We start from the raw sequence: 14,400 nt of genomic DNA on the forward strand, positions 1-14,400 counted from the left end.
GAGTTAGTGATATTATCCACAGCCGGGACCTACTGCTCATGAAGAACAAGATATATTGTTAGGCCAGGATCTTTCCAGTAGGACATCTACTGCCCCATGCCAATGGGAACATTTTTCAGTGTTGTTCTTCTCAGTTAGGAGGGAGTGATTTTCATTTCTCTTGCTTGGTGTAGGCTACCATGATGGACACATCGTGATACGGTGGTTCTGGGCAGCTGTGGAGAGGTTCAACAATGAGCAGAGGCTGCGATTGTTGCAGTTCGTCACGGGAACGTCGAGTGTGCCCTACGAGGGGTTTGCCGCTCTCCGAGGGAGCAACGGCCTGCGGCGCTTCTGTATAGAGAAATGGGGGAAAATCACCTCCCTCCCAAGGTACGTCCCAGCCAGGACTTTGCACCAGAATTGCTGTTAGAAACATAGGCCTGGTACTTTGTTCCATCTCTCTGTCAATTAATGAGTACAGTAAGATCACCTAAAAAAAACCCCAAACCCAACAAAGAAACAATGATCAGTTTGTTGTTCTGTAATTACATTCAGAGAAAAGTGTTTTCTTTTGCTGTCTTTTTGATTTGCAGGCTCAATTCAAACTACTTGGAATCTTTGGAAATGATTAAGATTAAGATGTCCATAGGTTCAAACCTAGTTCTCTTATTTTGATTCTGGAACAGATTCAGATCAACAGGAGCCTGTCAACTGATTCTGTTCCTTTTCTTTCCAAAGTGCTAGTAAAAAACTCGTGAATTTACAGAGACATGAAAGCCAAAATCTGTCTCTGAGTTTTGGCTAGAGACCTGAGTGTAATCCCTTCATTTATTCTGATGATTCCACTTTTTTGTAATGAAGAAGCTTAGTGATGGAACTTCAGACCATATGGTGATAATACCCAATTTGTTGCATCTAGTTCAGTCAGCCAGCTAGGAGCAAATGAGCTATAATGTCATACAGAATCAACAGACTTGGCAGTCTGTTGACCCCCCAAAGGAGGGGTCATCTTCCTTTTCAGAACAAAGGGGCAGGGGCACAAAGGGGTGGACTTGCCTCAGGCCACCCAAGAGAGTGATGGCACAGCCACTGATGGTTTCGGCTTTGAGTTCTGCTTTACCTCTTTATGGGTGACCAGCACTCATCCTGCACTCATCCTTCCTTACTGAAGTGAGTCACCTTTTCTTGAATGTCCTGACAGTTGCCTGAGGCTCTGCCCCACTGGGATTACAGAGCACTTCAGTGCCTCTGAGATTCTTTTGCTACAGTGGCCTTTTTATATCACATTTGCCCTCCAAAGGGCAAATTGCTCTTATCATTTGCTTTCAGCTACACTGCAAAGTGAAAGTAAGTGCTTTCAAGGAACTGTTCATCTCACCTGAACACAGACTTTGGAAATAGCTCAGCTGAGTCACAGCTGGTACATTTTGGTTTGTGTCCATCCACCATAAGGACTCTACGGAGATTATATGGAGAGCTAGAGCCTACATGAAGCTAGATGTGGGCACTGAGATTTAAAACGAGATGAAAACATGTAAGGTCAGTGAGATGACTAAAGCCCTTTGAGCTCCAGCCAGCAATGTGGTAAGAAAGCCTGAGAGCAACAGTTTGCTATTTGTAGTCCAGATCCTCCTTTTGCAGTATATATACATGATCAGGTTCTATGTAAGGGTTTCAGAGCTTTCTGAGGACATTTCTTCCTGCAGACACTCAGCAACTAGCGGTCACAGATTCTGCAGCATTTCTGCAGGGCTCTTTTTGCGCTCCTTCTGGGGTGCAAAGGGGTGAGAGGGGAGGGTGGGCCTTGGTGCATGCACAGAAAGTGCCCTGGCCTGACCCATCAAGTTCTGAAAAGGTAATTGGCCTCTTTCTGCTCTGTTTAACTTTCTCTGTGATGTGAACCTAGGCACTACTTCTGACTCAGATTCAGTTAGCCTCGAGATTTTATGTTTGTCTGCTGATCTCTGAATGAGTTGCTCGCCCTGACAGAGGCCTCCTTTCCAGGTGAAAGTTGGTAGCACTTTTTGGAAGTCTTAGAGCTCTGCATTCATTTTAGCCAGGGGAAAAAGAAACAAAACTTGCTCATGGGAAATAAACACAACTTGATCACCATGAATTATTGCCTGCATTTTTATAAAGTTATGGGGTGCTGCCAAGTATACACAGTGCTAAGAAATGCATAAAACACACAGGCTGAACCTGGAGCTTCCCTGAATCCTTAGTTAAGCAACTAAATGAGTATTATTTAAAACTTGTGTTTTAAATATCTGATTATGGTTTGCCCATGTTTATTTAGATTTATTTACGTACTTAAGACTTACAGCCTAAAAAAAAGTCTTCTGTCATATCATGTCAGCCCTTTAGCCCTGTGACATGAATGTAACTAATTTTACAATAAACCACAACAAATTCCCTTTTCACTTTAACTGCTGTACAAAGTGTTGAGAACTTTTAACTCTGGCCGGAGAGTCTATGACTGTTTCTCTGTTCCCTTACTTCTGCTCCAGATGGCTGAGGTAGTTTGGCAAATGTCCCTTACACTGGGGCAATGGAGCATGCAACTACCATTTGCTTATAGTGAACAGAGATGTGCTAACACCTAAACTAGATAGGTGAGTACTGTTTGCACTTGCAACAGCAACATGGCAAGGCCAGAAAAAAAGGCATGGTGGAAATTTCTAAAATTAAACACTTTTCAAAGAATAGCCATAATACATGACACTTAGAGTGCTTCTTGAAAGCACTGAGGGTAAGCAAGACTTTTTCAGGAAGGTTGAACGTCCAGTAACTTCATTCTGAATTGGTGGATTTGTTCATTAGTACCAGTTCCCTGCATGAACAGGGTAATTGTGGTGTAATATGTTCATCTAAGACTAAGAAGAGTAAGATTACACCACTATTTTACTTCTGGAGTGTTCACATGTGCCAGACACATTTTTCCTATCTGCATTTACTATCGAGATCACATATGTTAGAAAGTTGAGGCACCATACAGCTCAGAGATGCTGCTCTAATCCCAGATCTCCAGACAATGACCCTAAAGCAGGCTTCAAAGAGACTGCCAGCTTTGCAGATCTGTCGGTGTAAATCTGCATCATGGGTTCTTCCAAACTGGTATAACTTATATAAAATAGCAGGTTCAATCACTTGTTCATCAAGGTTGAGTTTTACTCTTCCTATATAATATGGAAAGCTTTATCCCAAAATGAAGGTGTTACACATTTAACTGGTTGCCAGAGTAGAGATGGTTGGAGAATTTTTGCAGCTACAGCCTCTTCTGAAGCAGGAATACTCTCTTCACCTCTTCTGTGTTATGTAGGTTTGTAAATGGAATTAGTTTTAGTGGTAGTTCTGCAAGAATGGATTCTTGTTCCCCACCAAACATTAATGAAAAGCCACTGGTTTTCTAGCTGGAATAGCATAGCTTCATTTGGTACCATGGGAGCAGAACTCCTGGCCCAAAACAGACCAAAGAACTAACAGTGCTTTCTGCTATAACTATAAGAGGCAACAGGTCAGTCTTGCTAAATCCTCAGCTGGAAAAAGTGTTTGGTACCTTCAAATGCCACTGTCCCACCTTGTGGCTGCACTCCTCCCCGGGCAAAACTCCTGCCAGCTCCAAGATTATGTCTGTTTGAGTATCAAGTAAGTAAGGACCTCAGTGTGTATCCCAGGGATTCAAATAATCACATTTGACGCAATGAGGTCACTTTTCCCAACAGTGCTGAGCTGCAACTGCCCTTTCATCAGAAGAGATTTTCATTCAGCAGTGTAGTGTGTGTTCTGTATGATGCAGATTGCCAGTGCTAGTAAATATCTGATCTTTTGTAAGAGAATTCTGTTCTTCTCTGGATCATCCATTCTGTTGGATGATCAAGTATTTAATCACCACAGAATCCCATATAGCAATTAAAAAAAAAAAAAAGATTGTGTGTGACTACAAAGAATTTCCTTCTTTACCAATGGACTGAGTACATTGACTTTGCTGCCTCTTACCTTTCCTTATCCATCTTCTCTTTCCATCCATCTTCTCTGCAAATCTACAGCAGCTACAAATCTACATTCATCTGTTTAACACTGATTCCCTGACAGCATGTAAGTGTTCCCTCTTACAGGCAAAAGGGACAAAAGCTACTACTTGTGGGTTCTCTGATTGATCAAGGGGGGTTTGTGGGCTCATTTAACAAAAGCAAGGTGAAAAGGAGAACTGCCCAGTTTCTCCCTGGCAGGCATGATTATGTTAGAATGTAAGCCTTACTTTAGTAAATAGTTTCATGCTGTAATTAAGATAGCAGGGGGTTCTGTGCCCACTTTTACTGTCTTTGGATTCTCATCTCTATGGGGAATAAAAGAAGTTACAAAGAAAAGGAGAATGCAAAAATCTTAAAAGCTTATACTCATAATTTTTTGAAAGAATTCCTAGAAGAAAAGAAATAGCATAGCACTGTGAACAATGAGCAAGATTAAAGGTTCAAGCCCACCAAAACTATATTAAGCAATAAAGACAGACTGCCAGGAAGAATGAAATTTTAAGTGGTCCATTTACTGCTTAACTTACTGGAGGATGAGGGCATATGAGGGTCAGAGTTGGTTTACATTACTTTATCTTGCATTTTCTTCTGGAGAAGCCAGAATCCTTCCCATAAAAGCTCTTACCAATGTAATTCTTATTCCAGGCCTCACATTTGAACACCCTCTCAAATGTCAGCAGGCTTATGTGGTAGGAGGCTTAAATCAAGGGAAGAAATATTTTCTCTTTGCTGTGACTACTTCTTGCACTACTGATGTGATGTTTACACCCAATCTGTGTGGCAAGTGTTCCCTGGATTACGCTTACTGTAGTCAGTCTCACTGGGATCAGTAGTAGGAGGCCAACATAATTCAGGAGGAATTTATCCCTTTGGAAGATGGAGCACAGTTAGACAACAGTGGGAATTTTGGAAAGTATCACTGATTCTAAGTTGCCCTGTGTACTGCAGTATCACACAATATATGATGAAAACCAGACAGTTTTGCATGTAATTATCCTTATGTAAAATTGAGTGGGCTTCACAGGCATCACTGGAGTTGCAGTAGATCCACATTTGTTCCACAAACCAGAATATGAACTCAGGTTTTGCCCTTAGCAATGTATTGTGGTTTGCGCCATAAGTAGGTAGAAGCGTAAACCTTACCTGGATAGCGCTTCTGAAATGCTCTTTTCATTTCAAATTTGATGACCTTTCTTTGAAGTGCAAGGATTTTTTCTGTGAAGTTGTTGAGCTGGAGAACACAAGAGTTTCTAGCAAAATGTTTCAGTGTTTCTAGACATGTTAAATTTTTTTCCTTTCTTTGTTCCCCTGAGACCTTCTATAGAAGAGCCCACATCTGTAAACCTCATAGTAAGAAAAGGAATTGATCTTTTTTCTGAGTTTGGCTAGGTCAAAGTTGACTAAAAGTCAACAGCATTGCAAGGTTGTTTCATAACCAGTGAGAAATCAGATGGATAATGATCAGTCAAGATAAATGTCTGCAAGAAAGTAAACAGCAGAGTCGGTGGCTGTGGATACATCTGTACCACACAATAGGATGCACAGCAGCAATGTCTGAGATGCTGTTGTCTCAAACAGTTAAATGTGCCACGGTTGAGTACCATACAGAGCTCTGGTTCTGTAAAACTACTTTAGAAAAACTCACACCTGAGCCACCATGGCTGTGCCACTTCGAATTCTGGAGCCCAGCAGTTGAGCTCCTCAAGATTGGCTATCTCTGCATGGGGCTGTCTTGCCTGTGATAAACGTGTTCTGAATGGACTATGAGAATCCTCTTAATTAACTCCCAGTGGTTGATATGTATTGCCAATGGATTGTAGAAACAACTTATGTTGCCAAAGATTGTTGAGATAAACAATAAATACTGCAGGGCTACTCATGGATAATACACATGAGCTGCCATGTTTAATTTCAAGAGATGGATTAAATAAGGGCTTTATTAATGATCCTTTTTCACTAACTCAGGCATTCCGAGCTCATTTCCACAAATTCTGTGTTTATTGTATTCTCTTCTAAGGCTAACCAGCTAACAAATCTTCATTCAGAAGGGCAAAAAGGATGGTAAAAGCTCTCCTGATTGAAATTCTGTAATGCGGTGAAGATTATGTGCCTCTGACTATATCAGTTGCCTGATCGCTTTTAATGATTCACCACTGGTGCTTGATATAACTCTTCCTCTGAATCTACAAGTCTCAGGCCAGCCAATCTACTAGCATTACATCTTTCCCACTTTGTGGGTGGCCTGAGAGATGACTAGCATGGCTTCATGTAATTTTCTCCAAGATAGCTCTACTGCTTCAGTGTAAGAGAAGTAGAATTGAGTTGAAGTTCGAGATAGAAGAGCTCAAAGTAAAACAACTCCATGGCTTCTAAAAATACTAGGGGCCAGAAGCTCAGACATTGTTAGCCATTGAGGCTGCATTTCCTTCTGTAAAGTTTTGTCAATTCGCATTTATCCCAGTGAGCAAGAGGAAATAGGAATATTGCTATCATCATGTAAAACTCTAAGCTGACTAAAAAAAACCTGAAACAATTTTACTGAAAATGTGCCCCTCCTACATCCATTTGTTGAATGAGCTGTGCAGTTTTCCAATCAGTTGAAATGGCTGAACAGTTGGGGCAGGGACTGTTTCTTTACTCCACGTTTGTATAGCACCTCCCACAGTGAAGTGCTGTCTGCCTCTGGGTCTAATTGCTGCTGCCAGAAAAGCTGCAACAGGGTAAAGGCACACATGGAACCCATTCCACAGCTTTTTTTGAAGGTGCCAATGTAAATATAAGGTCAGGTAAATGTAATGGTAAAACTGGGGAAAGAGATGGTCATCAAGTTTGCAGCTTGCTCTGTACAGAATATTTTGCTTTTGTCTTGGGTACTACAAATAAATAACATTTAAAGGCCAGACTTGCAGCAGATGGCCAACAGCTGACTTGCTGAATATTTTCAGCAGCCTTCGTTCCTCAGTTAGCAGATCCCTGAATGGTCTTTTAGCAGTCAGGCCTGCCTCACTGCAAACAAATGCTCAGCCCATTCTGTCACTGTATTCCATCACATTGTGTTTGTCCACTGGTGCAAAACTTATTGACAGCTCATGTTGGATGTACAGGTGAGTGCCATTTTTTAAAAAAATCTTGAAGAAACCAAAATTATAGTAATGAACTTCTCTCTCAGGCCCTAAACCCCAGCTCCTCAGTGACCTCCAGCATTCTTCTCCATCAAGAGCCATATAAGATCCCTGCAACATCCAAAGGAGGAATATCAGATGTTATGTTGATACTTAGCGTGTGTCTTTTATATAACATATTCATGTGTATGTGCACATACATTTCAGTACCTCATATTTTGGTGGAATTAAAAAGTTTTACTTTGAACTTGAATGTCTTCAGTCTCAGTAGAAACTAGTTTTCTCAATTCTTATTTTCTCAAGTTTCTTAGATTAAGCCTAACATGTAGCATATTTTCCTTTTGCAGGGCACACACATGTTTCAACCGTTTGGATCTTCCACCTTACCCCTCATATTCTATGCTGTATGAAAAGCTGCTGACAGCTGTTGAAGAAACTAGTACCTTTGGACTTGAATGAGGGGGTTCAGGCACTTCTGGTGTTTTTATGGCTGATGATGTCACCTTTCCTGTCCACCGTCATTTGATCTTGGTTTCCCATGTTTTTATTTTTGAAAACAAAACAAAAATCAAGATTAACAAAAGCCGTGCATGAAGAACTGCCACCCTCTATGATCTAACCTTCATGCTTTCATCCTCTGTTTCCAATGGACTGCTAGTCTGTATGCAATAGAAAAACAACTGTCTCAAGGTTTCTGTATATCTCTACATACCTCCATTAATAACAATGAAAATACAAATGCAAGTTACACTACACTTGACCAAATGTTAATAAATGTTTACTTCCACCTACGTTGATTAAAAAATAAAAAAAAAACTTCATCAAGCATTCCAAGCTTTTATATACCCATATCTTCTAAATCAATTCATAGCCCATCTTACTTCTTAATCGTTGAATCCAGTACTAGGAGCTGGTCAAATATATCATCATCCATCCCTATTTTCCCTGTATGTATTGTCCATCTGAAAGACATCTATGAGCAAAACTGAAATTTTTATATATGAACTCATGATCCACATCAGTTGTATCAGCTGGAACTGGCCCAGATACATGGTGCAGATAAGACCTTCAAAAAGTTAAAAAAAAACCACCAACCTGTAATGCAATGCAAAGCATAACGGCGATTGTTATGATTGTTGCTTGCCAGTACTGGAGAGAACTTGCACTTCAGAGCTATCGGGAGGGGCATCTCCATTGTAATGTTTACCACACAAGAAGCACAAGGTTGTGCAGACTCAAGAAGGATGTTTTATTATGTAGCATAAAGGACAAGGCTCCCTTACCTTAGTATTGTATATGACAAGGAAAAGGGGAAGTAAGAAGAATGTTCTACTCTTATGAATACCCTTGGGTTCTGTTTACCAGATCTTTGTTTTCTGATGTTTAAAATGTTTCTTTCCAAATGACAAGTCTAGACAATCCCATACCCTGTGTCAGAAGCCATTTATTTTCTGTTAGGTTGGGCTCATCCATGGTTGCTGGGGGCGGTTGCCAGTTCTGTTGTTTCTCTTTTCTTGTTCAGTGGAATAGTCCATATCCTCAAGAGTGATTGGTTGTAGACAGAATGTTTTTGTCTGGGGTCTGTCAAATGAGAAGCTGCAGTGAATGAGGGTGTTTGTCAGATATGCAGGGAACTGTAACTCTCTGGGGGTTAAGATTTTGGTGTACATCCTCTTGGAGGAAGCCCAAAGGCCCTCCAGTCATACTAAGTACCACTAAACTAAAGATCTTGCTTTTGTTACTGCAGACATAACCCTCTTCAGTTTGGTGTACTTTCCAACTCTGAATCCGGGGGAAAAAAGGAAAACAGCAGTAGGCTTGTTTTCGGATGGATTTTGCTGAGGCTGTTACATTCAAACTACTGCTCTGATTACATTCTAGTTATTAATCTTTGCTGCCCTTGTTTTTCAAGACTAATCTCAGATTGAAAGTGTTTGTCTTAACTGGGAAACAGAAATACAAAGTATCTTCTGACACTAAATATGTTAAAGGATGCAAGAAATGCGAAGTGACAAATTTGTGAAGGTATGCAAGAAGGTAACATCAGAGTGCTTAGCAGCTTGCATGAAGTACGACATCCCCTCGAGGACTTGTTACTGGTAGTTTTGTGTTAGTTATGCTTTAGATCACTGTAAAATCAGGAGACCAGTTCAAGATCTAACACATCTATTTCGTCTTAAGTTTCCTCTCCAGAGGAAAAAAAAACTGGACTCTGCATTCTCACATATTTTTATGGTGGTTGTACAGAATCTCATCACACTTGAAAAACTGCATTCTGAGAGTTTTAGATCTTTCTTCTGCTTTTATTCTTAGGTCAGTAGATATTTGAAAGGTGATGGACCCAAAAATATATTTCTAAGCAGAAAAAGTTGGGGGGTTTTTTGTTAATAGTACATAAAAATCTGAAATACTTAAATTGCCCCTTCATTCAATTTCTGTGGCATTTCAGCCACTTTTATGATAATTTACTGTATGGCTTTTACTGAGAATCATGTTTTAGTATGTTGTTTTTTAATATTACAGTTGCAAGCAGATGCTGCGGCTACAGGCCAGCTTCATTGTACCACACACCGAAAATTATGTTTAGTGTGTCCATAAATAAGCTCTCAGGCATTGATTCCATGTGACCAGCCCACTGCACAGGAGAGATGGAAAAAAATTAATGTTTTTCTCAGAGCATCTGGCATTTCTGATCATCTGCACATGAATTCCATCAGGACAAGTCACACCAGGAGACACTGAACGTGAAATCTTCCAATGTATGTAATTCCTGCCTCTTCACCTCTCGGCCCCCAAATCCAGTGATTCTTGTATGGCTCCTAATTTACTCCTGGTGATGTTATAAATTTACCTGTACCATGTCAAATATTGGATGTCTTCCAACATTAGAAGAAAGAGAAGCATCCAACTGGTTGGTCCATGTTTGGCCAAGGAAAATCAAGAGCTATCTCAATAACATAGTAAAAAAGTGGGGAAAAAAATCCAATCTTTACAACACTGTATAGTCAATTTTTTTAAGTATTTTAAAACTATATTTTATTACAAAAAAAAAAAGTGAAACTATTTTTTGTAGCATAATAAAAGATGTTTGTATTTCAGAGACAGCATCAAGCTCCACTAAATGAAATACAGAAGGCTTTCTCCTGAAATTCTTCCTCACAACATTTTCTGGCACTTATCACACACCAAACTAGATTATGTTTGGCAGATGCCATCTCAAGCACCTTCTGTGTTGCTCCTCTGGGAAACACAGAGCTTAGCCAGCTACTTCCCATCAAAATCCTTGATCCAAGTTGTCTTTCTAGCACACAGCCTAATATTTTTTAAAAGCTGCTTTCTAAGTTGACAAAGTCATGCAGATTTCCTTGAAAGTTCTTTGGATCTAAGGCCAGGAATAGAGATGGTTGACTGTTTTCATAAAGCAAAGAGAAAGAAAATGCTATGTATGGCTTTTCTTGTATTCTGCATTCCAGCCCTATCCCTCTCTCTTCCCAAATGCCCTACCCCAATAGGTTTTCAAACTGCTACATCATCTTTCTGATATCTGGATCAATGCTTCACAGTGTTTCTCCATTCCTTGTGTCATGCCATGGACAGAATCCAGTCTTAGCCTGGAGTGAGGGGGAAGCCATGCATCTGAAAAGTTAGAGTGAGGCAGTGAATGGTGCTCACAGGAGAGAGGGAGGAACCTACCTCCCTCAGCCTGTTATTTAACCTGCCCATTATGCAATTAATTGACTTTGTTGTTGTTGTTGTGCATATGCAAAACATACCCTTCCTAGTTCATCTGTTGATTCAAGTGCTGGTACTCCTCGGGTCTGCATCTTCATTTGTAAAACACTGACTGCTAATTACAGAAATTCTGGTTTCATTTTTTCCCACCGGAAAGACTAGAAGATATTCCATAGGGCAGATTTACAATGAAATAATCTTTTCAGCTCTACCACCTCAGTTCCCTTTAAACCTGGTGGTGGCTAGATATGATGGTGGCTACATTAGGATACAATATCAACATCAATAGATTTTTAAAATGCAAGTGAAAATGGAAAAGCCAGTCTGATAGCTTTCATGAATTCTAGTTTTCAATTGGAGCAATGAATACTGGCCACAGTTTCAGAGGGTCCATACTTTTCTCAAAATTATTGTCATGATGGTATTAATGGTAAAGGGAGGGAAGGGGGTATTTCTGGTTTTGAAGTTCTGTTAGCATTAATCTGGAGATAAGAGAATGGAAGTAGGTATTTAAAATCATCAGTATGTCTTCCACCTTGAAGAAGTCTCACTGTCTCTTCAACCACATTAGCAATGCAGGATTTCATCCAGTATAAACATCTGTATCTTAGTGTAACAGCATCAGGTCTAAACCTTACAAACGCTGTCACTTCAGTCTGCAATAAGTTACATAACTGTTCCGTTTCAGTCTGTGCATATTCAAAACTTGATTTTTATGTTCCAGAGAGGTCCATGGCTATCACAGGGCAAGAACTGTGTGGTCCAAACTACATCTAACATCTAATGGAGAAATCATGAGTTTTGTGCAGGTCTGAGACAGGGGAATTTTTGCACCCAGTTTGGTCAAGTGCCCATAAACTTTTGAATGAACTGTAGCTGAGGTTTGAGCTCATAGTCTAGTCTGAGAGATGGCCTGTAGGGAGGGGAGTGTTTGTTGGCATTGTGTTTTGTTGTTCTAGTTTCACTGTAACAAATAGTTGACATACCTCTAGTTGGAAACAATAGGATACTGAATTTGAATGTGAAAACCGAAACTGAAATAAGCTAAAATATAAATGCACAGGGGACAGGTTAAACTCGTCCTTCACTATTAATCCTTTGACAGTCCATGTCAGAATTTCAGGAATTTCAGAAGAACAAATTTGACTGGAGATCTGTTTAATTTCTGTTGAAATGGTATTTGCCCTGTCTCCATAGTAATATTAATAGGGATTCCCAGTCAAGATTAAACGCTTTCAGTCAAATGCAGACCAACAGATCTTTCTACAACAAATGCGGTGCTTTTTTATTATTCTTGCTGTACCTCAGTGTTCATTTTGAAAAGATAAAACTACTGCAATATATTAAATCTGGGATAGGTTTTCCAGTTATCACAAGGTCCAAAAGATTGGATTATTACTTTCTCACTAGTGAGTCATATAGTTCTTTTGTTCCAGTAGAAAAACAGATTCCTGTAGATAGTAGATACTAGGTATAGTAAATATTGTACCATTAGCCAAATTCCCTGCAGCTTCCGATTTATCTAACGGAAATGTCTGTTACGGTTTTTGTTAAAGACTACATAAAGTCAGTGGCAGGAAAGGTCCTCATTATTGGACTGATTTTGCTTTTATTGACAGAAAAATGTCACATGATACTCAGGCTGTGCTTTCTATTCAACCATATCACTATGGAGGAATGTCAATAAAATCACTTTGTTATGGCATTGTGTGGACTGTCTATTACAAACAATTTCATAGAGGGTGGAAACTGGCATTGTCAAAGCCCACTAATTTCAGAAACTGCAGTTTCAGGATCATGTCCTTTCCCATTTAGGCCCTTCCACTGCTTTCATTCAATGCATGTGTCTAAAACTTGGGGTTCTCCTCATAGGTTTGCATGGCCAGAGCCCCCATGCTCTCCTGCCTTGAGAGCATGGGAGCTTATTCCTCACTATAGGAAATGTCTGGTCAAACAAAGGGACAAAAGCAGAGTGTATGCTACTTACACATCCCTTGCTTCTAAGTATAATTACTGCATTATAGGGATGAAATGCAACTGCAAGGATGATTTCTTAATAGCATATGCTGGGTCTGCTCTGTGTTGACAGCAAATACATAGCAAGATGCCCCAGCATCTCAGTATGTCACACCCATTTCTCTTCTGCTCGTCACTGTAATATCTCCGGAGTGTTTCATTAACACATTCCAGGATAGATTACCATGCCTCAGATACACCGTCAGCAAACACCTTCCTCACCATACCTGTTTTCTTACATAAATGGCACACCATGAGGGATCGTGGTGCTATAGGAAGGATGGGAAAGCTTAAATATGAGGCACTGTTTCTATAAGGAATAATATAAATCCATGGAAGATACTCCAGAAGTGGTAAGCATATCTTGCACAAAACAAATCAGTAATAAATGTGACTCTGAGAACTCATGAGAAGCCCTTTGGAGCTGCCACTGCATTTCATTCCATATGGAGGAGCACAGGTCCATGAGGCCCAGTGCTGGCTCTCCTTCAGCAGGGATGGTGGTGCTGGTGGCAAGAGTAGCACCCACCCATGCACATGCTCAAGAAATCCAGGTCTCATAGCTCAGCCTTTATTCATATCCTGATTGTGCACGTGTGAGGAAGAGGTGAGAGAGAGGGCATTTTGGCACTAAGCTGGATTTCTATGCATTTCTCGCATATAAAGGAAGGGAACATCCATATTGATTAAAAAGCAGTGAGATGAGCTGCTGATCATTAGGGTGCATCAGAGGTGTCAGTTTCTACAGCAGTGATCTGTGTATGTGGCTGGAACTATGCCTTTTACCAGAACCCATTTGGTGATTCCATTCAAATTCTGTGAACCCATGGATACTATTAACCCATTCAAAGCCAAGTTGGATACAGTCTTAAGCAGTCTGGTCTAGTGGGAGGTGTTCCTGCCCATGGCAAAGAGGGTTGGGAACAGTTAGTCTTTCTTTAAGGTCTATTCCAACCCCTTAACATTCTATGATTCTATGACAAATAACTGAATTTCAGTTAAAATAGAGCAGCAGTCCAAGTGATGTCTCCATGGGTATATCCAGTGTCTTTCTTGGCATGCTAACAAAACTGTAATAATTCTATAGGATATTAAAAATCAATAACAATCTTTTCCTGCCCTGTGGTGGGACTGCCATAGTTTTTTCTATAAAGGACAATAAATCCACATGTGACCTGCTTTTGTTCATCCGTGTACAAGAGGCCAAAGAGAACAAAGGCACAAAGAATCTGCTGTGTCTCCTCTAATCATAAATCCTCCTTGAGCTGCAAAGACACACACTTTTACTATTTTTTAAATTTAATTCTAGTAAACTTGAAAATAATTTTTGACTGAAAATGCCTTTCATAGATCAATCAAGATGAAGAGTGTGTGGCTGTGTTTAGTTCCTACTCTCTCGAAACTAAATTTAGAAGAAAAATACCCAGTGTATTATTCTACCTGAAATACAAGCCCTGATTCTTATTTGTATCATGCTTTGATGTAAAGCAGATTTATATTGTTTTAACTGAGGTATA

General features: G+C 40.0%; 1 protein-coding gene across 2 annotated transcripts in view; it reads left to right on the top strand.

Annotated features, from left to right (window-relative positions):
* The window catches only part of HECW1 (HECT, C2 and WW domain containing E3 ubiquitin protein ligase 1), a 255,096-nt gene extending 242,524 nt beyond the window's left edge, over positions 1 to 12,572 (top strand). For both annotated transcript variants that reach the window (XM_059849894.1, XM_059849903.1), the window contains exons 27-28: positions 174 to 372; positions 7,483 to 12,572. In XM_059849894.1, the coding sequence (XP_059705877.1) occupies positions 174 to 372; positions 7,483 to 7,594 (311 nt within the window). In that variant the 3' untranslated portion in view covers positions 7,595 to 12,572. The remainder of the gene's footprint in view (positions 1 to 173; positions 373 to 7,482) is intronic.
* The last annotated feature ends 1,828 nt before the right edge of the window (positions 12,573 to 14,400 follow it).

Source organism: Haemorhous mexicanus, chromosome 1 (assembly GCF_027477595.1).
Source record: "Haemorhous mexicanus isolate bHaeMex1 chromosome 1, bHaeMex1.pri, whole genome shotgun sequence".
NCBI classification, from domain to species: Eukaryota; Metazoa; Chordata; class Aves; order Passeriformes; family Fringillidae; genus Haemorhous; species Haemorhous mexicanus.